Genomic DNA, 24,384 nt, shown 5'->3' on the forward strand with positions numbered 1-24,384 from the left:
TCCACAAGGCTAGGGTTATTTGTGTTTGCAATCATCCGGAAATAGGCTATGCGTAGCACTGGCACCTGATTTCAAACTACGCCTTTGTGCCTACTTTGGGGGACTCGGATGATGCTGGAAAGAATTCCACACACATTTTTGCGCCGCGGTAATCCACTGCTGTAATTATGATAATTAAAATCAAAAAGGTAATTGTTATTGTGAAGAAGTTTATCGTGGTTTACCGTTACATCCATACACATACACACAGACACACACACAGTTTTGTCAGCACAGTAAGGTAGAGTTTATACAATTTCATCTCACCTCTTTTACACGGCTGGACACACACACACACACATACACACAGCGTCCATCATTAGGGAAGCCATTGAGCTTGGGCAATGGTGCAGGGCGGCAGTGTTCTGTCTGTCATCGCTGGATGTTAATTTGGAGGTTCAACACGTTGCTCAGGGCTCTGCGCTGGTAGCCCACAGCTCGGGGCCTTGTGTTGTGGAGGGTGGCTCTGCTGCTTGTGCAGAACTCTGAACGCACTGTTTGAGAGTGATCTGTCAGAAGCAGTTCTGAGCAGGCTTTGCGCTTCTCGTCCAAGCGTAGAGGATCAAAATGTTCCAGGACTCAAACCAAAACACAAGTTATGTTTGGGCTCGCACACTCCTTTTCTCTCTCTCTCTCGCTCACAGTCTTCGTTGCTCTCTCTTTTTCGTTGTCTCTCTCCCCCCCCTCTCTCTCCCTCCCTTTTCACTACTCTCCACTGTGTTTTTCCCCCTCTGTCTCTCTTGCTCTCTCTCTCCCCCTCTCTCTTTTCTCTACTCTCCTCTGTGTTTCCCTCCTCTGTCCCTCTTGCTCTCTCTCCCTCCCTCCCTCTCTCTCTCCCTCCCTTTCCCTTTTCACTACACTCCTCCGTGCCCCCCCCCATCTCTGTTGCCCTCCGTCTCTCTTTCTTAGAGATAAGCTTAGACAAGTGGAGGACTGAAATAGCTGCATGCTATCTTAAGTGAAGTCAGCGTTGACTTTTTTCTTTCTTTTTTTTCCCCTCCTCTCTTGCCGTCTGCAGTCTGTGTACTGAACAAAATGACAGTGAAGAGTTCATGCAGACGACTGTTCTCTTTCGCATTTGCTTTTTATGCTGAAGACTGTCTTATAGTATGGTCTGAAGTGAAATGTTATGCAAGAACGAGTGTGAGTGACACTGAGTCTGACATTTTACCTGATCCATATTAATGGGATTTTTATAATAATGGAATATAGTTTTACACGTCGTCCATCGCTTCATAGTAGTAAAAAAAATGGTAGTGTTGCATAAGAGTGTTTTATGCATAATGTGCTATCATTTCAGAGTGAATCAGGCGGTGTTGTCATTCATTACTAGGGCTGGGATAAACGATTATTTTTTAAACGATTAATCTAGCGATTATTTTTTCGATGCATCGATTAATCTAACGATTCATTTTTTCAGTCCGATTCGATTATCGATTATCTCCCCATTAATTCACTAATAGCAACTTATACATACATATCTGAATGAAAAAACATGAATTCTTTAACATTGCAATATATGTTTATTGCTCTTAAAATTCCAAAATAAAAGACTGAAGTGCAAGTAACTACAAGTGCAAAGTAATGCATTCTTAGTCAGAGGTAGCATTCAATAAAGTTCAGTAGGCTAGTGTATGTCTAATTGAGTGCCTGTCATTTTAAGACGTTCGTGTGGGAATCCTTGCAATTAACATTAACACAGTTAAAAGGATGCTGATGTGTGGATGCAATTCATAACGTAGTTTGTTCAAATAACAGTTCGTACTTCTCCTTTGGACAAGCACTTTTGAGTCTTGGAAAAAACTTTTCCATTTCCATCGGGATTTTGCAAACTGAGTCAATAAAATGAGCCCTGCATGAGTAATACAAGCAGCTGCAAGTAAGCATGCTAAACTTGACATCCAAACAGTATTCTAATGTTAGCTTTGAGATAGGGCTACTGCTTGATTGCATACTGTAACTTAACTTCGTTTAGTCTCCTCAATGTACTATGTTGTGATAAGACCTTAGAAGAGTTTACTTTAACTTTAATGCAGCGGTTTTGAACAAATTTGCGCAGCATGGTCACGATGCTAAGCGGATTTAGTAGCAATTTAGCCCACTGTGTTCTATGCAGTGCTTCTATGTGGCAACAACAATCCTTCAACAATCGTGAATACTTTGTTAAATGCACATGCAGAGGAGGAGCAGCGGGCTCGTTACGAGAGAGAGCGGGCGGGGCGAGGAAAGGCTGTGTGAGTAAAAAGTGCAGCTCAATGAAATTATTTTATCTTATCTTTAATTTAAATAGCAGGCCTACAACATAGAACATCGATGTGTGGTGGCCGGTTTTGATTTCGTGGTGCCCAGCCACAGATTAGTCAACGAATGGAAAACACTGAAGGTGTAAAATTAAAAATATTTAGCAGCACACGTTATGCTTGACGAATCGACGCTCATATTTTGCGTCGACGTATTTTTTGCGTCGACGTCATTGATTACGTCGACGCGTTGTCCCAGCCCTATTCATTACCATCTGCTCCATCTGCTCCTAGTTATTTAGGACCGCAGGTGTCACTGAAAAATTAATAAAAGATTTAATTTGCCATTGTAAACGTGAAATTGTGTCTCCATACTAGTGACTTTCTCTGTTTTCTCATGATTATCTCAAAATTATGAATGTGTGTGTGTGTGTGGCTTATCACAGTTCTATTTTGAGGAATTGAATATCATTCATTATGCAACTTAGATGGGAGTGTCTGATCATGGTCATGCATGAATCTATTCCAATTTTCCCTTGTGACTTCACTCACATCCTCCATCTCCAGTAGGATTCAGTGTTATCCATTTAGTGCTCTCCTCTGGGATAATACTATGGTGTGCCGTCTATATGTAGGCTGGTGTTGTTGCACTTTGCATAGTGTTTGTGTTGAAATGCACTGCTGGCTCTGACTATGGCTGCATCTGCACTGGCTGCATAGTGGACATTGAAGTGGGCAGTTGGCAGCATCTCGGTTCAAGAAGTGGTCTGGTAGTCAGGTTGGCACGGGAAAAGAGAGCAAACGGCCAGATCCCCCCCCCCCCCACACACACACACACACACACACACACACACACTCCCCACTCAAGTGTTCCCATGTGCCCCAGGGCAATCCACTCCATGTCCTGACACGCTAGTCTAGTTTTTGAATGTGAATAGACACACAAAACCTTGTCTTGCAAAGTCTTGCTTCCCTAAGAATTCCTAAAGAAGTCCCAGTGAGACACTCCTCGGTTGACTTTGATCATTTTCTTTGATGGTCATCACATCAGTGGTCATTTGTTTAGTTTGTGGCGGCGGTGCAGAGGGACTGATAGTGCTGTGCCTGTCTCTCTTGTCTCCCCCAGGTGCTGCTGGGAGTGGATGCGAGGCTGCCGAGGCTGAGGTCACACGGGACAGCGGGACAGCATGGCCTTAGCAGGGTGTCCTGACTTCTTCGTCCACCAGACCAACTATCAGGTAACTAAAGCGCGTGGATCCCCTACCATGGGCCGACCACAGCAGCAAGTGTCAAGTGCATCAGGTGTCACCTGGCAAGGCCTCCACAATGAACTACATTGTCATGCCACAACCTCTCAGATTAGTGGCAAATATGCACACACACACACACACACACACACACACACCCACACACACACCTCGGCCCATGCCCATGCCCATGCCCCATGCCCCATGCCTTACTCACACTGGAATTTCATTTAATTTCTGCCTGATCCCCTCTCTGCACTCGCAAATGCAAACACCTTCAGACAGTCAGATATTTGTGATTGGTCAGCTACAGTATGGTGGCCATAGCGACCTCTGGGGGGTTGTGGTATGTTCACATGCCTGAGCATCTCCATGGCGTTGCTATGGCGCTGCACAGCTGACATGTTGACATGTGAAGGGCTGGCAGTTGCTATTAATACGCACAGAGCACTCCGTCAGCCTGTTGACTGGCTGCTTTCTCTCATTCTGTCTCCGTGTTTTGTTTTGCTCTCTCTCTATCTCTCATTCTCTCTCTCTCTTTCTCATGTTTTCCCCCTGTATCTGTCTGTTCCTCTCTCCCTCTCCTCGTCTTTCTCTTTGTCCCTGTCCCTGTGTCTCTCATGCCCACACTCCTCCCACTACCCCCTTGGCTCTCTCACTCTCTCTTTCATGCCTGCTTACTCTCCCTTTCCCTCCCTCACTCTCCTCCTCCCCCTATATTCTTTCTCATTCCTACCCCTTCCTGTTTTTCCCTCCCTCTCTCTCTCCCCTCTCTCACTCTCTCTCTTACCCCCCTCTCTCCTCTCTCACCCCCTCTCCCCTCTCTCTCCTCTCTCTCTCCTTTCTCTCCCCTCTCTCACTCCCTCCCCACCAATTCTCCCCCCTCTCTCTCCCCCCCTCTCTCACTCTCTCTCTTACCCCCCCTCTCCCCTCTCTCACCCCCCCTCGCTCTCCCCTCTCTCTCTTCTCTCTCTCTTTCCTCTCTCTCTGCTCTCATCACCCCTCTCTCCCCTCTTTTTTCTCCTCTCGCTCTCCTCTCTCTCTCTCCTTTCTCTCCCCTCTCTCATCCCCCCTCTCTCCACTCTCTCTGCTCTCTCATCATCTCCTCTCTCTCTCCCCTCTCTCACCCCCCCTCGCTCTCCCCTCTCTCTCTTCTCTCTCTCTTTCCTCTCTCTCTGCTCTCATCACCCCTCTCTCCCCTCTTTTTTCTCCTCTCGCTCTCCTCTCTCTCTCTCCTTTCTCTCCCCTCTCTCATCCCCCCTCTCTCCACTCTCTCTGCTCTCTCATCATCTCCTCTCTCTCTCCCCTCTCTCTCTCTCCTTTCTCTCCCCTCTCATCCCCCCTCTCTCCACTCTCTCTCCTCTCTCTCTGCTCTCTCATCATCTCCTCTCTCTCTCCCCTCTCTCTCTCTCTCCTCTCTCTTTCCCCTCTCTCATCCCCCTCTCTCTGCTCTCTCCCCTCTCTCTCCCCTCTGTCTTCTCTCTCTCCCCTCTCTCTTCTCTCTCCCCCCTCTCTCTTCTCTCTCCCCTCTCTCCCTCCTCTGTGTGTGCCACTCCCACAGGCTTAACAGAGCCGGTGCCTTTGTTAAAACTATCTTTGGCCACAAGGCTGAGGATTGAGCTCAATTATTATCAGTTAATTGGTGATCTTGAGTCTTTCAATGGAACATTGGGGGTTGAGGGTTGTTTTTGTGCACTGGATGAGGAAGGGAAATTATTGTTCAAGTTCTGAACTCAAGGGTGACATACCTAGTTTGGTCTGTGTGTCTGGTTGCTTGTTTGGTTGTTTTCCTTTTTTCCTTTGCTTTCTTTTTAATTTTTGCATAATTTATTTTTTGTTTTTTGTTTTTTTGGGTTATTGGTTTATTTGTTTGGGTTTCTTGTATGTGGGTGTTGGGGGTGTGATGGGGGGTGGGGTGAGGTTTTTCATATGGGCTGGTTTTATGGCAACTTGGTTTCTTTTTGAATGTCAATAAAGGAACCTTTAAAAGTCAAAAAAGTCTCTCTCCTCACTCTCCCCTCTCTTACCCCCGCTCTCTCCCCTCACTCTCTCACTTTTTGATTGCACCACATTCTGCTCACTATGGGATGTCTCCAGAAAACCAGAAGTCGTTCTCAAGGCAGCTCTTTTACAGGAACAAAGTTATATTGTGATCTGACGTGTGATTGGGGAGATGACTAACTTTGGGTGATGTCTAAGTGTACTTTGTTGGTGTGTCTGTGTGTGTCTGTGTGTGTCTGTGTGTGTGTGTGTGTATGCCAGCCAACTTCACATTTTGGAGGAAGAGTGGCTCCTCTGAGGAAATTCCACCACTTACTGGATTAACAAACCACTTGTTGCTTCTGTCATTATTGGCGCCCTCTCTTATGCGCACACACACACACACACACACACACACACACACACACACACACACACACACACACAGAGTTCCACGTCTGTGTGTACACACTGGGCTGCTGCTGCAGTAACACTGCCTGAGAGGCGGTGGTGTGTGTGTGTGCGTGTATGTGTGTGTGTTTTACGTCGTTGATGTTATTGTTGTTGTTTATGGTGGCTGATTGAACATGTCGTGGCTTTTGTGTACATAAATAAGCCTGAGTGAGTGCTGACCTGGTTCTGTGCGGTTGTATAACTCAGCTGGAGGTTTTCTGGGAGGTTTGGGGCGAGTGCCAGAGTCTCCCTTTAGGGCCAGTAGGCTGGACGGCTGCCCGATCCCACTGTTAACCCGGCCCACCACAGCACACAAACCCTACTGGATCTACCCCGAGCACACAGACCCTACCGCTGTCGCACAGTGGACATATGTTCTCTCGTGTACATATGCTGTATGTAGGAGCTCGCGCTCAAACAACATGCTGAAACTACAGATGTAGGCTGTCTGCTAAATTGTAAGTAGTAGGGCTGTATACATAGGATTTAAATAGTATGTTAGCTATGCCGCAGCAACACACTTGTGTATGTGCAAACCCTGCATGAGCACGAGTTAGAAAAACACACAAAGTTATGGAATTCTTTATACGAGCTAATTGGTTCATTGAACTAGCGAAAGTCGGTTAAAGGCGATGGCACCATATAAATTCAACATTGCTGAAAAGAGGCAGGGGCAAGCGAGGCATCGAAATCATTCCCATCATCTCCACTGGCACGAGGGCAGGACTCTCCTCGTCTGGCAGCACAAGCTGTCTCTTACTGGTGAGCGTTCGCATTAGGGGCCCGGAGCCGCCACTGGAAAAGGGATTAATGCAGAGAGGTAAGAGGTGAGGAAGAAGTCAGCGAGCTGCAAACACGAGCGCACAGTCATTTGTTTGGCACTCGGCGAGCATCTGCTCGGATTCCCAGAATTCTGTTCCGCGGAATTCTTAAGTCACTCTGGCTGCTTGGATGGCGCGGCGCTGCACCCCCCCCCCCCCCCCACCCCCACCCCCGACTTGTGTGGTGTGATGGCGAGTTCACCGGGTGCCAGATATTATTGTCTTGGAAGGGAGATGCTGCTGCACTGTCAGGAGTGAGCGGAGAAAGTAGGGGGAGCAGAAAAGGAGGTGAGGAGAGGAGAGAAGAAGATGAAGAAGGTGAGGTGGGGAGAGGAGAAGATGAAGAAGGTTAGGTGGGGAGAGGAGAGGAGAAGATGAAGGAGGTGGGCAGAGGAGAGGAGAAGATGAAGAAGGTTAGGTGGGGAGAGGAGAGGAGAAGATGAAGGAGGTGGGGAGAGGAGAGGAGAAGATGAAGACGTTGAGGAGAGGTGAAGATGAAGGAGATGCGAGGATGAGCTTTTTCAAGGAGGCAGAAAGAGGATGTGAACATTAGAGGGGAGTAGCAGAGAAGTTCAGCTTCAGAGGAGTGCCTGGGAGTTTTAATAGATGACCAGAGAGGGAAGGTAGAGGGAAGGAATGTAGATGTTTAAGGCTGATGCACGTGAGGGGAGGTGAGGAGAGGAGAAGGGGTGCAGGTGTGAGCAAGCACTAGGAGGGAGGAATCAGCTTTCTGTCTTTCACTGTTGCGCGCACGTCCGTGTGTGTGTGTGTGTGTGTGTGTGTCCGTCCGTATATGTTTTTTTAGTCTCTGTTCCCAAGTAATATGTATGCATGCATGTGTGTATGGTTAAGCTAATCCAGTGTCTAGTCTCTGATCTTGACATGTCAGAATAAATCAGGCCTCTGCCAGTCTGTGTATCGTGTAAAAAAAAAAAAAAGTACACACACCTTTTATAGATGACCCTTACCTGTGTGTGTGTGTGTGTGTGTGTGTGTGTGGAGGGGGGTTGTAGGTGTGAGTGTTTCGTTATGCACATGTGTCTGTGAGTCTGTGGAAACGGCAGAGGTAATTTATAGTGTTGGGTCAGAGGTGGGCTGGCCACTAACTTGCGTTCCTAATTGTTCTTTGTCGTGAGCGTAGACGACATGATGCAGCCTTCTAGGAACTGGCCCTCCTAACTGACAGGGAGGATCAGCTGGAGGCTTAAGGTTTACATAACGACCCCTGAATCTGGAATGCATCCAAAGAGTGTGAGCCTACACACACACACACACACACACACACACACACACACACGCACACGCACACACACACACACACACAGCATGACACATGCACTTAGACACGTACACCTCACAGAGAACTGTGGAGAAATATAACTACCAGCATACATTGTAAATGGTCACCCACTTCCAAACACATACATTATGATACGCCCTCATGCAATTCTATGAAGCGTCCTAATCACAAATCCACTCTAGCAAGTGTGCTGCTGCTGTATTTCATATACCAGAGGATAGTGGGTGGGTTTGCAGACAGTTATAGCTGTGTTGTTTTTAGATAGATAGATAGATAGATAGATAGATAGATACTTTATTGATCCCCAGGGGAAATTCAAGATGAACTACAATGAATAAGGAATAAAGCGAGAGCTCTCTCTCTCTCTCTCTCTCTCTCTCTCTCTCTCTCTCTCTCTCTCTCTCTCTCTCTCTCTCTCTCTCTGTCTCTGTCTCTGTCTCTGTCTCTGTCTCTCGCTCTCTGGTGTATGGGTAAGGAGTAAAGGGAGAGACCTCTCTGTGTGTGTGTGTGTGTGTGTGTGCGTGCGTGTGTGGGTAAGGGTAAGGAATAAAGTGAGAGCAGTAGGGCAGTAGTGTGTGTATGTCATGAGGGCTTTGCAGCGGGTTGTGCTGTGTAAGCCATTAGAGCTGCCTCTTCTCAGAGCTGTAAATTTCATTCGGCCAGTTTTATAGATGTTTTCAGAGAGGACAGAGCGGGTGGGGTGGGGGGGGGGGCGAGAGACCTCTCCAGTTCCTGGAAACCTCACTTCCGTGTTCTCGCCTTTCGTAGAAAACTGGAAATTGAAAATGTGTTTTTTTTTTTTTTTTTTTTTTTCTTTCCCCATCTCTGTGTGTAATTTCTTTTTTCTTTCTCTCTCTCTCTCCCCTTCACTCTCTCTGTCTCTGCATGTAGTGCTGCAGGCCTGTCAGAGCTGCTTTAAATTAGGCCACATTTCTTAAGAGTGTAGTGTTTTAGTTTGACTGACTGACTTAATGTAGGTGTGTGGTGTGTGTGCGCGGTGTGTGTGTGTGCGTGTGTGTGCGTGTGTGTGTGTGTGTGTGTGTGTGTGTACACAGGGATGATAGATTTGTCACTGCGTTGCTGTCAGGCTGTGTGGCGCGCCTGAAGCGGAGTGTGTGTGTGTGTGTCCGTGAGCAGATTAGGAGCTAATCTGGTTTGGGAGAGGCCATGTTGACACGTGGCCGTGTGTCTGCAGCAGTGCCCTGCCGCTAATCTACACGTTAAAATTGAGCCGGGGTCAGTGGGGAGGAGGTCAGGGGCCAGCACTTGTTTCTGTACACACTTGGACACACAGACACACACACCACACACATACACACACACACCACACACATACACACACTGACACACACACACACACACACACACACACACACTGACACACACACACACACATACACACACTGACACACACACACACACACACACACACACACACACAAACAAACTGGTACATACTCCTAGACACACACAAGCACACATGCACACACTGGCACACACACGCATAATCTCAATTTGTTTTGGTGTCAAGGTATGTGACAGGTGCTGGTGGTGGTGGTAGGTAGACAAAAGATTAATTCAGAGAGTGCAGTTAGATGCTGGTTAAAGCAGATGAGCTCGCTTCATAAACATTGGTGCCAGAAAGGACATTTCTTGGTGCAGTGTGTGATGTGTCAGTGCTGTCTTCATAAAGACTGATACTTTTTGGTAATATCTGAGCCATCCTCAAGAGATCCGTTATGTTAGCTATACTCAAGTTCAAGTTACTTTATTTGTACCCAGAGGTAGATTTTGTTTGCAGTATAGAGTCCTCATACACACAGTTGAATGGTTTGGTATCAAAGAGCCTGAAGTCAGTTTGTGATCACACCATTTATTTGGTATCTGGTATTAAGGAATTTGAAGAAACTCTGCGAGCTGAAGTAACAAAAATGTAGCAGACGACCCAAGAAGCTGTCAGCGTCTGATAAGCTGCACTGAAAGGTCACTTCCTTAAGGGACTGGGGGAAATCCAGCACCGTACTGGCGCAGCATCTGGCCCAGTCCTCTGACCTGCGCGTGAGGAGCTCTGTACCAATTGCCTACGCTGGGTGTGTTGCGGAAAGTCGTCATGTGGAGACAACTGCAGAAGGTGAACATTATTTAATCTCCCAGGTGCAAGCGGAATCCAAATCCTAATTCTTTTGGCTTAGTAAATCCTGAAAAAGAAGAGGCGAAGAAAACGCTTCCTCTTGGGTGTATCCTCCTGTGAGGAGCAGTGGTGACTGACTCAGTGGTGACTTGGGGGCGGTTCGTCAGCCGAGTCTGGTTTATAGGATGATGAGTGCGCAGATTACATCAAGCCCTGGTGATGAAACGTGGTGTATCTTGGGGAGAATCTTCAAACGGTGAAGATTCTACACGTACACTTCAAACACATACTGATACACACAAGCACTCTCTAAACCAAACACACACAACACACCCTCCAAACACTATCTCTCTCTCTCTCTCTCACACACACACACACACACACACACACACACACACACACACACACACACACACACACGTGTGTACACTCCAAGCACATACTGCAAGTCCACACAAACACACTCCAAACCAAACACACACAACACACCCTCCAAACATACACACACACACACACACACACACAGCAAACACAATTATGTCTGAGTCCTACTTGGAGCGGAAGTCTCCAGATGGAACACTTACAGCATTAGGCCGGCCACCTCGGAGCCCCGACCTTAACGTAACTGAAGCTGTGTGTGACTGCTTGGACAGGGGGGAAGAGAACACAAAAAGCAGCCCAAAAGTCAAAAGAAGAGTTATGGCGAATCTTACATGAAGCCGGGAAGAATGTACCACAGAACACAGCAGTGCACCAAACCGCCTCAGTTCTACATTCTAAGAAACGCCACATGAAGTGCTGTGTGAAACACACACATTCTTCTAGCTTTTTATTGTATCCCCACCCCCACCCCCTGTATTTCTATTCACCTAAATGTGTTTTTTGTCAAGTATAAATATAGATGTGCCAGTGAATATAAATAAATATAATGCCACTGATCTGCAACACAGCTATAAATGCTGCACAGTTCTCCTGTGTGGCTTAAAGCAACACCAAAGAACTTTTCCTCTGTCGCACGCACTATTTGTTTATCCAGCACCAGCTTTGCAAATAACAATGTCCACAGACAAGGTAGAATATGTTGCATGATTTTATGAAAGTACGATGTATTGCGACATCAGATGCAAGTCAAATTTGTAGTTTCTTATGTCTCATTCCATCGAACTACAGATCCGCTACCCGATCCGGCAAACTTACATAGTGCGGTTATAGCCGATAGAGGGCCGCGAAGCGAATGCAGAAAGTGCCGTTCACCCTGTTACGAGTTGATGAACCACTGAAACGATTTTGGAAACATTATTTTAAGGTACAAAAAACTCTTTGGTGTTGCTTTAAGACTTTTTCAAAAGCACTTTTTCTCGCATTGTCATCTTCCATATTCATATGTGTGTTTCTTGTGTAAGTATATTTCCTTCTGTGCATGCTTACATTTCTGTGCTGTGTTGTGTATATGTGCGCACTGATATACTGTATTTCTATGCTGTGTTTATGTATCTGTGTGTGTATTTGTTAGGCATGTTACCAGAGGTTGGTAGAGCTTTGTTGAGGAGATGCACACAACCAGTCAAAGGTTTAGAAACACTTTCAGACTAGTTTTACGTTGAAGAAAAAAAAGCTGAAAACTCAAAACATTTAAATGACAAACGTGGGGTTATGTAGTAAACAAAAAAAAGTGTACACAAAGCTAAATATTTTATAGTTTAGGCTCTTCCAAGCAGCCGTGTTGACCTAATTTTTACACTCTTGCCATTCTCTCAACCACTTCAAGTTTGACACTGGGAATGGTTTGCCAACAGTCCTGAAGGAGTTCCCATAGATGTTGAGCACATGTTGGCTTTGTTTGTGTTTCGTTCAGGAGGAACAAGGCTGTTTGTGTGCATGTGTGAGATCTGAACGTTTACTAAACTGTATTTTTGTCTGCTCTTTCTGTCTGTCTCCTCCTCGCTCTGTCATTCTCTCTTTTTCTCTCTCTCTCTCTCTCTCTCTCTCTATCTCTCTCTTTAGGATAAGGTGGACCGCTCAGGCTCTCACCAACCTTCCAACCTCATTGGCTCCGGATTCCAACAGTCTTCCAATCGGAACTCACCCAGCCATCAGGGTAGGTACCCTAGGAACCTACCCTCCAGCCTAGGCCGAACACACACACACACACACACACACACACACACACACACACACACACACACACACCACACACATATACACACCACACACACGCACACATACACACACACCACACACACCACACACACACATACACACACACACACACCATCTCCTCAGACCAAGCACAGCGCCTAAGGCCCAGCTCTGCCGCTCCTCACAGAGCCGGGGATAGCGGTGGGCCTAGCTAAGCTGACCCCACCTCTCCTTCCTGTTCTTAGAATGGGTGCTCCCAAAGCAGGCGGCCGGCTTCCTGTTCTTAGAATGGGTGCTCCCAAAGCCGGCGGCCGGCTTCCAGAAGGCCTTTCCTGGCGGCTCTGAGAAGGCTCGAGCAGTTTCATGTGAAGAGTAAAGATTGTAAATGATGTAATACAACCCCCACCTACACACACACACACACACACCTCCTGCTCTCTCCCGTTGGCCCCTCTTGTTGGCTGATGCTGGTATGACCTCCGTCTCTAGGTTGTCTCCTGCACACTGGCATGCACTGTTAAGTCTGTGATCAGATATGCAGACGATATGAGGTGAAAGACAACACCAAGGCAGATGGGGAATCTGGAGCCTCTGACTGCAGCTTTCTTTTGCTTTTGGCATCAGTCATTATTTAGGGTGCACTGGGTGTCTTGAGGACCTGTGTGTGTGTGTGTGTGTGTGTGTGTGTGTGTGTGTGTGTGTGTGTGTGTGTGTGTGTGTGTGTGTGTGTGTGTGTGTGTGTGTGTGTGTGTGTGTGTGTGTATGTGTGTGTGTAGAAAGAGACTGTGTGTGGGGAGGGGGGGGGGGGTTCTCTGTGTTTAAGTTTTCCTCTGAGATTGTGATGATTGATGTGGATGTATATGCCTATGTGTATTTATGTGACCACGTGTGCCTACGGGGATAGTGGGAGTGAAAGTGAATCTGTTCACTTGTTTTCATGTTTGTCTCTCTAGTTAGAGATGTTGTTGTGAAGTGTGTTTGTGTTGTAGTGTATGGGTTCTAACAGGTCACTGAGTGCAGAGGCTGCTGCTCCTCCCCTGAGTCACATATACTCCGCTATACATACCGAGCACCGCTTTCCCAGAATCCTCTGTTTTTTATGGGTGAATGGCGGCTCGGGCTGGCTGTGTGTCTGCGCTCCAGATGCTGAGGTCACACACACACACACACACACAAACTAATACACACACACACACACACACACACACACACACACACACACACTAATACACGTCTGCCTCAGCGCTTTCCTCTTTCTCCAGCGCAGCACGATTTCCGAGAAAGCCCAGAGTTGGAGTTCCAAGCGGAACACCGTCTGGAATGCTGTAAATCTTGGAATTGGGTTTGTTCCGACAGTGGAACTCCATATGCATCATCCAGCACATGGCCTAGCAGCATGAGCAGGCCAACACACTGGCACTCACTGGCTTTATGGGACGCCAAAGCACACACACACACACACACACACACACACACACACACACACACACACTTGCATGCACACACACACACACGCGCACGCATGCAGACTGTCTCGCCCACTCTCTCTCCCCCTCTCTCCTTACACACACATTGTTGTGCTTTGCTTACTCTAAGACACTAAATTAAAGATTTCTGCAGCTGTTGGTCGAACTCGCTAAGTCATTGCCCCAGTAAGACATCACTGATTGACTGCCGCAGCGATGATGCCTGCTGGTCTTGTGACGCTGTTCCTGATTGGTCGCTGTTGTAGCTGGTTGCTCTTGGCCCGATGGAGTTGTTGCTGACTCTGTTGGCACCCGTGCAGGATTGTGACATTTGATAAGACAGCTGTGGTTGTTTGCTTGAGTGTGTGGGTGGTGTGGACCGCCCCAGCGAGCCTCAGTAAGTGTGGCTGCCTGTAGATTCCCTGCTGATGTCTCTGATTAGGTGTCAGCAAGCGGGGTGTGAGTGTTTGTCAGGACAGGTAGTTTAGCTGCGGGGTTTCGGTGTGTGTGTGTATCTGTATGTGTGATTGTGTTTTTGTGTGATTGTGTTTTTGTGTGTGTGTGTGAGAGAGAGAGAGAGAGAGAGAGAGAGAGAGAGAGAGAGAGAGAGAGAGAGAGAGAGAGAGAGAGAGAGAGAGAGAGAGAGAGAGAGAGAGAGAGAGAGAGAGAGAGAGAGAGAGAGAGAGAGAGAGAGAGAGTGAGAGTGAGAGTGAGAGTGAGAGTGAGAGTGAGAGTGAGAGTGAGAGTGAGAGTGAGAGTGAGAGTGAGAGTGAGAGTGAGAGTGAGAGTGAGAGTGAGAGTGAGAGTGAGAGTGTGTGTGTGTCTCCTGAGGCAGAAATTTATCAAGATCATTTATCTTTGTTGAACTGTGTGTTGACAGCTCTGGGCCAATATACCTGCGCCCACGTGACGGGCCACAGTCAAATCTGCACACAAGCACAGCTGTCATGCCTGTTCAACCCTCATGAACACGGTTCATGAGGGTTTGCTCGTCATGTTTGTGTTCGACTGTTGGGTGCAGCAGTGTCTAGTAGCTATTGCTCAACTCGCAACAGCTGATCATGTCCCGCCATGTGTTCCTATAACCGCAACAATACATAACTCATGAAGCAACACATTCATTCTTTGTTGTGCGAAAAGTAAGCACTGGGTGGTGATGAGAGAGAAGGGGCCTAAGGGTCTGTTCATAGTCTACGCAAGCTATGTGGACACCGCTGACACACAAGGCTCACGCAAGTATTGAGGAGCCCACTCGTAGTCTGTGCAAGCTACGCAGACACTGCGCTCACTTGACATGGCACTTGCACTTGCGTTTTTTTTTTGTTTTTTTTTCATACATGAACACATTTTGCCATTTTTGCCCATGTTACCTATTTATTCCCATGGCAGCCTCAGGAAATGGAAACGTGACATCAAACCCTTTTTGTGTAGCTCGATGTGTCTGTGTTTTCTAGCTTGTGTAGACCATGAATCAGCCTTAAACTTTGCATTAAATCAATGCAGACTGCATGGAGTGTGATTGTTCAATTCGCCCCTTGTGTTGATAGCCTCAGCAGCCTACTCTGGGTAGTGAAAGTAATTGTGGTGAATAATTACTTAATATTAATCTTAGACTGGCGAACTTCAGGAAAAACTCAGGAATCAGGTTTATTCTGTTACAAGCAGAGAGAGTACAAAAAAAGGTCTATGGTCTATGTAGGCCTAGCCCAGGCCTGAAAGGCCTAGGTTGGCCTGTAGCCATCTCCTCCTCTCCTCAGTTCTCCATGTTCTAAGCTAGAAATCTAAATCTTACAATGCAAGTTAATCACTTTTGTATGAGTTAAACAAAGAGGAAAAATGGCGCCAAAACAATCCCACTTGGTTGGTTCTCCAGTTGGCATCAGACACACCTACTCACACCCACTTCACACCTATCTGAATAGCATGAGGAGAGATATCTTAAATATCAGAAATATCACTTATAGAATGTTCCAAACATTCTCACAATCACATCATTAAAATCCTTGTAATGAGACTATCAGAATGATACCAGACATGAATACATTTACATTTCATGATACATGGATACATTATATCAAGGTAGCATCCTTTGTCTTGTGTAAGTGATGGGCCTTAAACCAGCACATTAGCATTCCATTGGGGGAGGGGATGGGGTCTTTGTTTAAAACCAAGAAGGGTTACATTGCTAACTAAAAGTAGTCTTGAAGATAAATTATTATCCATTTTAACCATAAATTTATTGCTATCAGTAGTTAGCATTAGGCTAGTTCAAAATGTTAGCAAGCAAAGGCCAAACAAATTACATTTGTATTTAAACACAGCAGTCTATGGATTTTACAACTCCAATTTTCGCTGGTGAGCTACACAGCGCACATCTGAAAAGGTTCATGATGGCATAGTGGTAGTGGTGTACCGCATCGATTCAATGCTGAACCATACATCAGCCTGTAGAGGAAGGTGAGTGTTTCCCTAATGGGAATGTAAATAAACAATCATAGTATAAACTATATGAACATATGAGGATAAAGCATAAAGCAGTTTCTGTAACACCCTCTCAATTCTCTGTTTGACCAGCAGCAAATACACGTTTATGTTTGTAAGGGAGCTGAGTGCTTTCAAATAACCCAGTTACACGTGACTTGCTGGGCTGCGACTGGAAACAACCAAACAGCCCCAAATGCAGTTTGAAGATGAACTCTGCTGTCAGCACAGCAAAGCGGGGACATCTGGTTGCTTGAATAGGGATATGCCGCATAGTTTTCTGCTGCCGAACAGAGTCTTTATTTTGTGTGGTATTGGTAGTCTACGGATGGACCATGTGCAGGTTTTCTTTGCTGAGGTTCAGGCTGGGCTGTGTCGTTGGCCACTGCAGTCCAGATTGCTGAGGAGAAGGCGTCCGCTCTCACACTGGACAGAATATTCCAGAAGGAACTCCAGGAATGTAAACGCTCCCTACATGCCCTCTTCAGTGCCTCGCACTGTCCAGCTCTGGCTCTTTTTCCTCTGCCTCTCCGCTTCTTTTTTTCACATCCGTTTTTGTCCCCTGGCCTGGGGCGATCCACTTTTTGTTTTGGACTTCTTGGACATGTGATTAAAAAAATACTTCTTACTCCCTCCTTCTCTCTCTCTCTCTCATTCTCATTCTTTCTGTCTCAGACTCCATCTCTCGCTCTCGTAAGGCTTGTACTATTGCTAACCTGATCAACTCTTGCTAAACTGATACATTCAATCTGTCAAGTCAAATTCATAGTTTCTCTCAAGCCAAGCTCATTTTGTTACCATTAAGCCAAGCACACTTAGTTACTCTCTCAAGCCAAATACATTCTGGTATTTTCATGCCAAACTCCACTTAATCTCTCTGTCAGAAGCCAGAGTCACAGTTTCTTAGTCTGTTAGTCTCAGTCCAACCTCACATTTTTACTCTTAATCCAATCAAACTCTTTCTCTCACACTAAAAATCTCTGTCTCTCTCTAGCTTACTCCTTTTTTTTTACCAACCCCACACGGTTGTAGTTCTACATCAGCCAGTGTTACACATCCATGAAGCTCTCTGTGTGACACTAACCCCACTTTAATGTTCTCCTTACCCTGTACACTCCCTGGTACCAACCTGACGTATCATGTGAGGCTTACTGTGTCACTGCTGATGTTCTCAACTTCATCAACATCTACATAACAAGAGCCCCCCCCCCCCATTAGCAGAGGAATTATTAGTCCATCCACTGAACAAAATAAGTGCAACCTTAATCTGGCCCCAAACCAGTAATTCCTCAGCAGAATGCAGGATGTGACGTGCCTTAACGATGAAGTGCATGGTTGGACACTCCCTTTAAAAAAACATTTGCGATGAAGGAGAACTCGTTTTTGTGTATTTAGATGCGCAAATACTGTCATATGATGCTTTGAAAGTGAATGATGAATTGGGTAAAGTCTTACATGACTAAAAAACATAATTGGAAGCCGTTCAGTGTCCCCGTGTTCACCTGCTGAACTTGCGTAGCTCCTGACCTACTAAACTCTGGTGCCTAACTGCCTCTGTGACTAGCCCTCGTGACTGGCACCATGTTCACCCGCAGTAACTTGGAGACACCCAGACCTTCAGTGTAGACACCACACACACACACACACACACACACACACACACACACACACTAACACATACACAAATTGCAGCCTGTCACTGTGGTTACCATGAGGAAGGGGATATGAGGGTACGGGAGCGGTAGCCCCATGATTGCTCTTTATAGTTTTATAAGCCGATGTGGTGTGCATGTGTGATGAGTTTGATCTTTTTGTGTGTGTGTGTGTGTGTGGTTAGAATATGTGATGTGATCTAGGAAAACCCTTCACATGGTGCACTCAAAAATCCTGATTTTTTTTTGTTGCTCCGTTAAACCCTCTCTGGTGAAATTTCTCCAAGTTAAGATTCCGATACCATCCTAGTAACATTCTGGACACTGTCTCCTAGCAAAATCCAGGATACCATCCTCCCAAAATCTAGGATGGTATCAGAATCATACCGGTAAATTGGTAAAATTGCACCATGTGAAAGGTTTTCCCAGATCGTATCACAATATGTGATTCTATGTGTGCCCAAAATGTGAATTCAGCCATCTACCAGTTGTGGGAGAGAGCAAAATGTAGAAAATGGGTTGATTTTTAATGAAATCTGGTGCTTTTATGTAATGTCAAATTATTGTTCCAACATGCAGTGCCATGTTAGGGGAGTGTAGATGAGTACACACACACACACACACACACACACACACACACACACGCAAGTCTTGGGGCTTTGGAATGTAAGGAATGTGGTGTACGGAGGGGAAAGGGGTTTACCCTCTCTTCTCTCACTCACACAGACACACACACTCACTCACTACCTCACTCTCACTCTCTCCCTTTCTCTCTCTCTCACACACACACACAAACACACTACCTCACTCTCACTCTCCCTTTCTCTCTCTCACACACACACACACGTGATGTTTTTGTTTTGCCTTGTGTTCTCAGTAAAGTCTACAACAATCTACCAATGTTCTGGAGACACACACACACACACACACACACGCACACGCACACGCACACGCACACGCACACGCACACGCACACGCACACGCAGTTCTACGCATGCTCACAACAAGCTTGGCATGAAACCACAAGGATCCATTCAGCATATTCCATAGGGCCTGGCTCAGGATGAGGACAGGCACTTGCGGCCAGTGAAAGGCTGTAGTGTGGCAGTGAAAGGCCTGTCTGCTGCCCTCTAATGGTCAGTTTGCAGCTACAGTCTAATTTAGTTGGGGAAAAAGGGCTGCAGGGTATTTGGAGGTTCTTTCTCACAGACATGTTGTCTGTCTGTCTGTCTGTCTGTCTGTCTATCTCACTCACTGTCTGTGTCTCTTTCTCTCTCTCCGTGTTTGTCTTTCTCTCCCCTCACACTGTATTTCTCTTTTAATCTCCCTCCTCTTTTTTTCCTCTCTCTCTGCCCCCTCTTTTTGCCTGTGTCTTCCCCAGAGGTTCCAAGACTGATTGAGAGTCAGCCAAGACCTCTCACACACATTCCCACAGGATCAAACGGCAACAATAACAACAAACACACTAATGGCTAGCGTTGCGAAACCCTCATATTTGTTTTCTATGTCTGCGTCTGTGTGTGTGTTGATATGAGAGAGAGAGACACACACAGAGATGGAACTCTGACAGCAGTTGGTTGCATCACCCTAAAATAACTCTGTGTGACTGGCCAGAGGAATAGACAACAAGCGCATGCTTTGCCTGACCCCCCCACCCCCCATTACAAATCATTAGTGATTAATCACATTGGTGATTAGAATGGAAAGAAACTCTGTTCGTTGGGTTGAACTCAGGCTTGGAATTTCACCATTTTAGGGGCAAGGCCACTTGGCCTTCAGTTGGGCATATTCGATGGGGGGCACAAAGGCCATATGTCAGGGCACCAAGGCCAAAGTTAACTATACAGTAGTATGCTATAAAAATGATCAAAGTTGTATTCACTGCAGTAGACCTGCATCACTGTATGAAACATTACAAAAACATAAAACATGACATATTACATATAACTGTAAATCATTTGATCATCTAATATTTTCAGATATCTAGGCTATATTTAACATTTATTTTGTATTTGGCCTGTTATGAAATCATGTATTGAACAATTTAAGCACAGCTCAGCTTTAAGAAACTCAAATAGCTTAGATGCATGCTTAGCATTTTGTGATCATTAAGGCTACTTTCACAAACTCTTATAGTCAGCTGTCCTCTGATTTACCGATATCTAGGCGACATTTGTAATATTTATTTTGTATTTGGCCCGTTATGAAATAATGTGGAACAATTTAAACACAGTGTAAAACTTAAATCCCAAATTTGGAGACATCCATGTATGTTGAAATTTACTGCAAATTCAAAACGGGATTAGTCTGGAACGGCTAACTGTACAGGGGACTGCTTTACACCTTTCTGTTCGGTAAGGTCTGCTGTTTATTCTGATATATGGTTTGTCATATGTTAAACGAAGGGTTCGTAAAGTATTCCACCGAGATGAATGGGTAAGGAGATGGACGCAAAACCTTCAGTAGAATTTATGATTAAATTTGAATGATATTATTTACTTTTCTCGCGAACCGTTCACCACAGCAATTAGCTGAGAAAAAGCTCTTTCATGTGATACTTGTGATGTCTGTGTGATGAGTAGGCTACTTCGCGAGTAGTTCAACTGAGAAGAATGGGTTAATTTGGACGAACTTTCTTTCTTGCTGTCACTTTCTCCAGTGCGTAATTTGCGCTGTGAATGCTAAGATTATTTTGACAGGCCATAGGCTAAATATATATCGCTATTAGTAGGACGCAAAGCAGAATATTGAAAGAAGGGGGCACCAAGGCCACCGTGGCCTGTAAACCTCTGATTTTCAAAGGGGCTACGACGGCCATGGCCGCCGTGAAATTCCTACCCTGGTTGAACTTGTTGAATTGAATCAGTTGTGTCCACTATCCACCAATGCTGGATCAAGCTGGCATGGCTCTATCGAGTGGGAATGATGTTGGTTACTTATTTTAACATCTTTTAAATGCCTTGTATACTGTGTGGATATGTCCCCTTGAGAAAGAACTCCCTGTGAGCAACAGATGGAGGTTCAGCTTCCGTTAGAATTGTGCTCATTGGACGTTCACACTACATTTCCTTCAGGCTTCTGTTGCAAATGCAGAATCCTGCAGAATATCACATCATGGAGATAAAAAATCTATTGTGATTCATGTGATTTTTGTGTTGCCACTGGCATGTGAAGTTTGATTGATGGAACATGAATCTCTCTCTCTCTCTCTCTCTCTCTCTCTCTCTCTCTCTCTCTCTCTCTCTCTCTCTCTCTCTCTCTCTCTCTCTCTCTCTCTCTCTCTCTCTCTCTCTCTCTCTAGATGATGATGTGGACCTTGAGGCCCTGGTGAATGATATGAACTCCTCTTTTGAGAGTCTCTACTCCCACACGGACTCCTCCCCTCTCCTGCACAATGGCCACGCCCACATGCAGGGTCCCTATGGCAACCGTGGGCAGGCCATGCCCCCCCAGCGCCCTCCACCCCGTTCACCAGGACAGAGACTCCGCCGCTCACAACCCATACATGTGCACGCAGTCAGGTACAGACACAGACCCAGACACACACAGGATTCATATACTGTGCACATGAGGTTTTTAAACACATGCACAGGCCCTGGGTCGTTTATTAAAAAAAGGTAATGCGTTACAAGTTACTCGTTACTTCTTCAAATTGTAATGGAATTACTTTACTCGTTAGTCATTTTGGAAAGTAACTTGTTACTCGTTACTGTTACTTTACTTTTGAATTGTTCTTTAACCAGGGTCCTAGAATTAAGACATCCGGGATAAGTTACTGAGCTGCGCTCAATGAATCCAAAACACGATCGTACAGGCTTAATTGGTCGCACAACGAGCAAGCCAGGATGAGCAGACACGATTCATCAAGCCAGGTGAAACCTATCCTGGATAAGTGCGTGCTCACGGCTCCCTCAAATAGACCCCGCCACCAGTCACAGATTCACTGCTTCACCATGGCAACTAGAGCGGCTTCATTGCTTCTTCTACGGTGTGAAGTAGGTAGATAGCCTTCTCACAACAGCAACAAACAGCAACACCTCTGTTAAGGAGAATATTGCAACTAGTTCCGCGACCACCACGCGTGAAATGGTTAGGCACTCCCGTGACGTCACATTGTCGCATATGCAGGACGGGAATGGCGAGTATGTAAAAGTTATTTAATGATCACAAACGTTTAAATAATGACAGTGGGTCTATGTATATGTGATAACAATGTGTAGTGGGCAGTGGAAAATTTATTGGTTTCCGTTTGTGGTGACTGCTGACTGAGATAAGGGATGAGATTAAATAGATCCTGGAACTTAGCCTGGTCTGGAGCAGGCTAGCTCCACAGAATAAATCACCATGGTAACTTATACCATAACATATCCTGCTGCCCCCTATCCCGCGTTTGTGCAACTGGATCACGGATAAATTGAGCCAGGATAACCAAGATATCCCGGCTTAATCCCTTATCCTAGTTTTGTGCAACGGGACCCAGGGTGCAACATGCAAAGCATTAGGCTACACTGTTAATATTCGCAATTTCAGATTCGGCACTGGTCAGCTAAAAGTAGCCTAGTAGGCCTACATTCACGCCTAACAATAGCCTATATTCATTTTGTCACCTTTGCTAAATTTCCCTTTTGTTTACGTTTATTTTACCGTTATGTGTGTGTGCTTTAACATCAGTAAAGCTCTGGGCTTCATTCAACATTTTGTTTATCCATCCGAAATGACTCCTCTACATTTGTTGCCTGCATCCTTTCTCTTTTTGTCTTGAGTTTATGCATTAGGTAAACATTGTTTGCTGGTAACCAGCCACAAATAGCCTACAGATTCTTGCGTGCATTGCGTTTCTTGTGTACATTCTCATTCCCTCTCCAAAATGTGCCCGTTCTGTAGGCTGGCCAATTGCGTAGTTCTGCTGCATAAAGTTGAACGAACAAATTTGTTTATTGTACAGAAAAATATAAATAACAACCTACTGTCAAGCAATCAATTGGCTACAGTGCAGTCAAGAGTTGGAAGTAGGGCAAATTAATTGACGAACCAGAACGTGGGCTATACAGTTGTCTAAGCATCTACTGCTTGTAGCAATAGACAATGCGATTGACAACGTTGTGATAAGTAGGCTATAATACTAACTTTGCAAAGTTAACTTGAATCCATCAATTTTGAGCAAAGTTGTGTAGGCTACACCGCGCCAGTTGTAGCATGAACAGTTCTTGCACAAGCCGCTGTTTTGATTTGCGTAGGGGAGGTGCGGGCTGAAGCCAACCTGTTTGAGGGAGAGCGGTGCTGGGAGAGAATGCATGCTCTACTCTGCGCACATCTCTATGAAATAATGTATCTAGGCTAATCTATATTTTAAATAAGCAGTCATTGAAACAATATAGCCGAGTTATGCAGGAATGGATGTTACAGTTATTCAGTAACTGTAACGAATTACTGAAATTTTAATTTTTTATGCATTTCCTTACTTCGTTACCCAATAAAGTAACAAAATTACAATAACGCATTGCCCCCAACACTGTACATGGACATGACGTACAGTAATTGAGATTCTCCATCTACATTTGCACATCCTTATACTAGCAGATGTTATCATGGCAGGAAACATAAGAACACCTGCACAGCACATGTGCATGTATGAAAAGAACATGCAAACCTTTTACTCGCCACATGTGCAAACATACTCTTAGACGGCAAACCTGTGAGCATATGCAGAGAAAGTGAAGTTCTCAGAACTCCGTTTACTCATTCTCTTTGTTGACACACATACAAGCGTGCATACTCACATTATTACACACACACACACACACACACACACAAAAGCCTGCACATTCTCACACACATGTAGGTCAGAGGCTGCTCTGCTCACACATTCTGTGTCAGGAGGTCCACGCATCCCTGCTGATGGGGCTTGATGGAGTCAGTGAGAGTTTGTCATAATTAACTCCTCCTCTCTCCTCCTCGCCTATCGTTTCATCTCCGTGGTGATGGGGGTGTTGAACTCCACGCTGACTCTCCCACAGGTTCACCCAGAGGTTTCGTCTCCATGGCAATGCGCTCAGTTCACCCCAGACGCTCTCAGATATGGCGTCTACAAGTTTTACCCCCTCCCTTCCCCTCCCCCCATACTTTTTACCCTCCACCACTCGCACTCCTTTCCCTCTTCTCTGTCTCTTTCTGTTTTTTCTTCCGGCTGTAACATGTTTATTTCTCTCTGCTTCACTCTTTTATCAGCCCTTTTATCAGTTTCTCTTTATCAGTCCTGTTCCTGCCTTCATTCTCTCCCTCTTTCTCTCATCTTCTCGCTCAGATTTTCAGTGAAATTTGGGTTCACTCTGTCTGGTTAGTGTGTCAGAGAACCCTTCATCTCAGATCATTACACACCATACACACCGTGTGTGTGTGTGTGTGTGTGTGTGTGTGTGTGTGTGTGTGTGTGTG

General features: G+C 45.7%; 1 protein-coding gene across 1 annotated transcript in view; it reads left to right on the forward strand.

Annotated features, from left to right (window-relative positions):
• The window catches only part of grb10a (growth factor receptor-bound protein 10a), a 78,071-nt gene that overhangs the window by 9,776 nt on the left and 43,911 nt on the right, over positions 1 to 24,384 (forward strand). The window contains exons 2-4 of the mRNA XM_076301585.1: positions 3,406 to 3,517; positions 12,216 to 12,309; positions 21,251 to 21,470. Coding sequence (XP_076157700.1) covers positions 3,467 to 3,517; positions 12,216 to 12,309; positions 21,251 to 21,470 — 365 coding nt within the window. The 5' untranslated portion in view covers positions 3,406 to 3,466. The remainder of the gene's footprint in view (positions 1 to 3,405; positions 3,518 to 12,215; positions 12,310 to 21,250; positions 21,471 to 24,384) is intronic.

Source organism: Alosa pseudoharengus, unplaced genomic scaffold (genome assembly GCF_046254945.1).
Source record: "Alosa pseudoharengus isolate Yale_2024_CS ecotype anadromous, Long Island Sound unplaced genomic scaffold, YU_APseudo_1.1 YU_APseudo_1.1_scf_23, whole genome shotgun sequence".
Taxonomy (NCBI): domain Eukaryota; kingdom Metazoa; phylum Chordata; class Actinopteri; order Clupeiformes; family Clupeidae; genus Alosa; species Alosa pseudoharengus.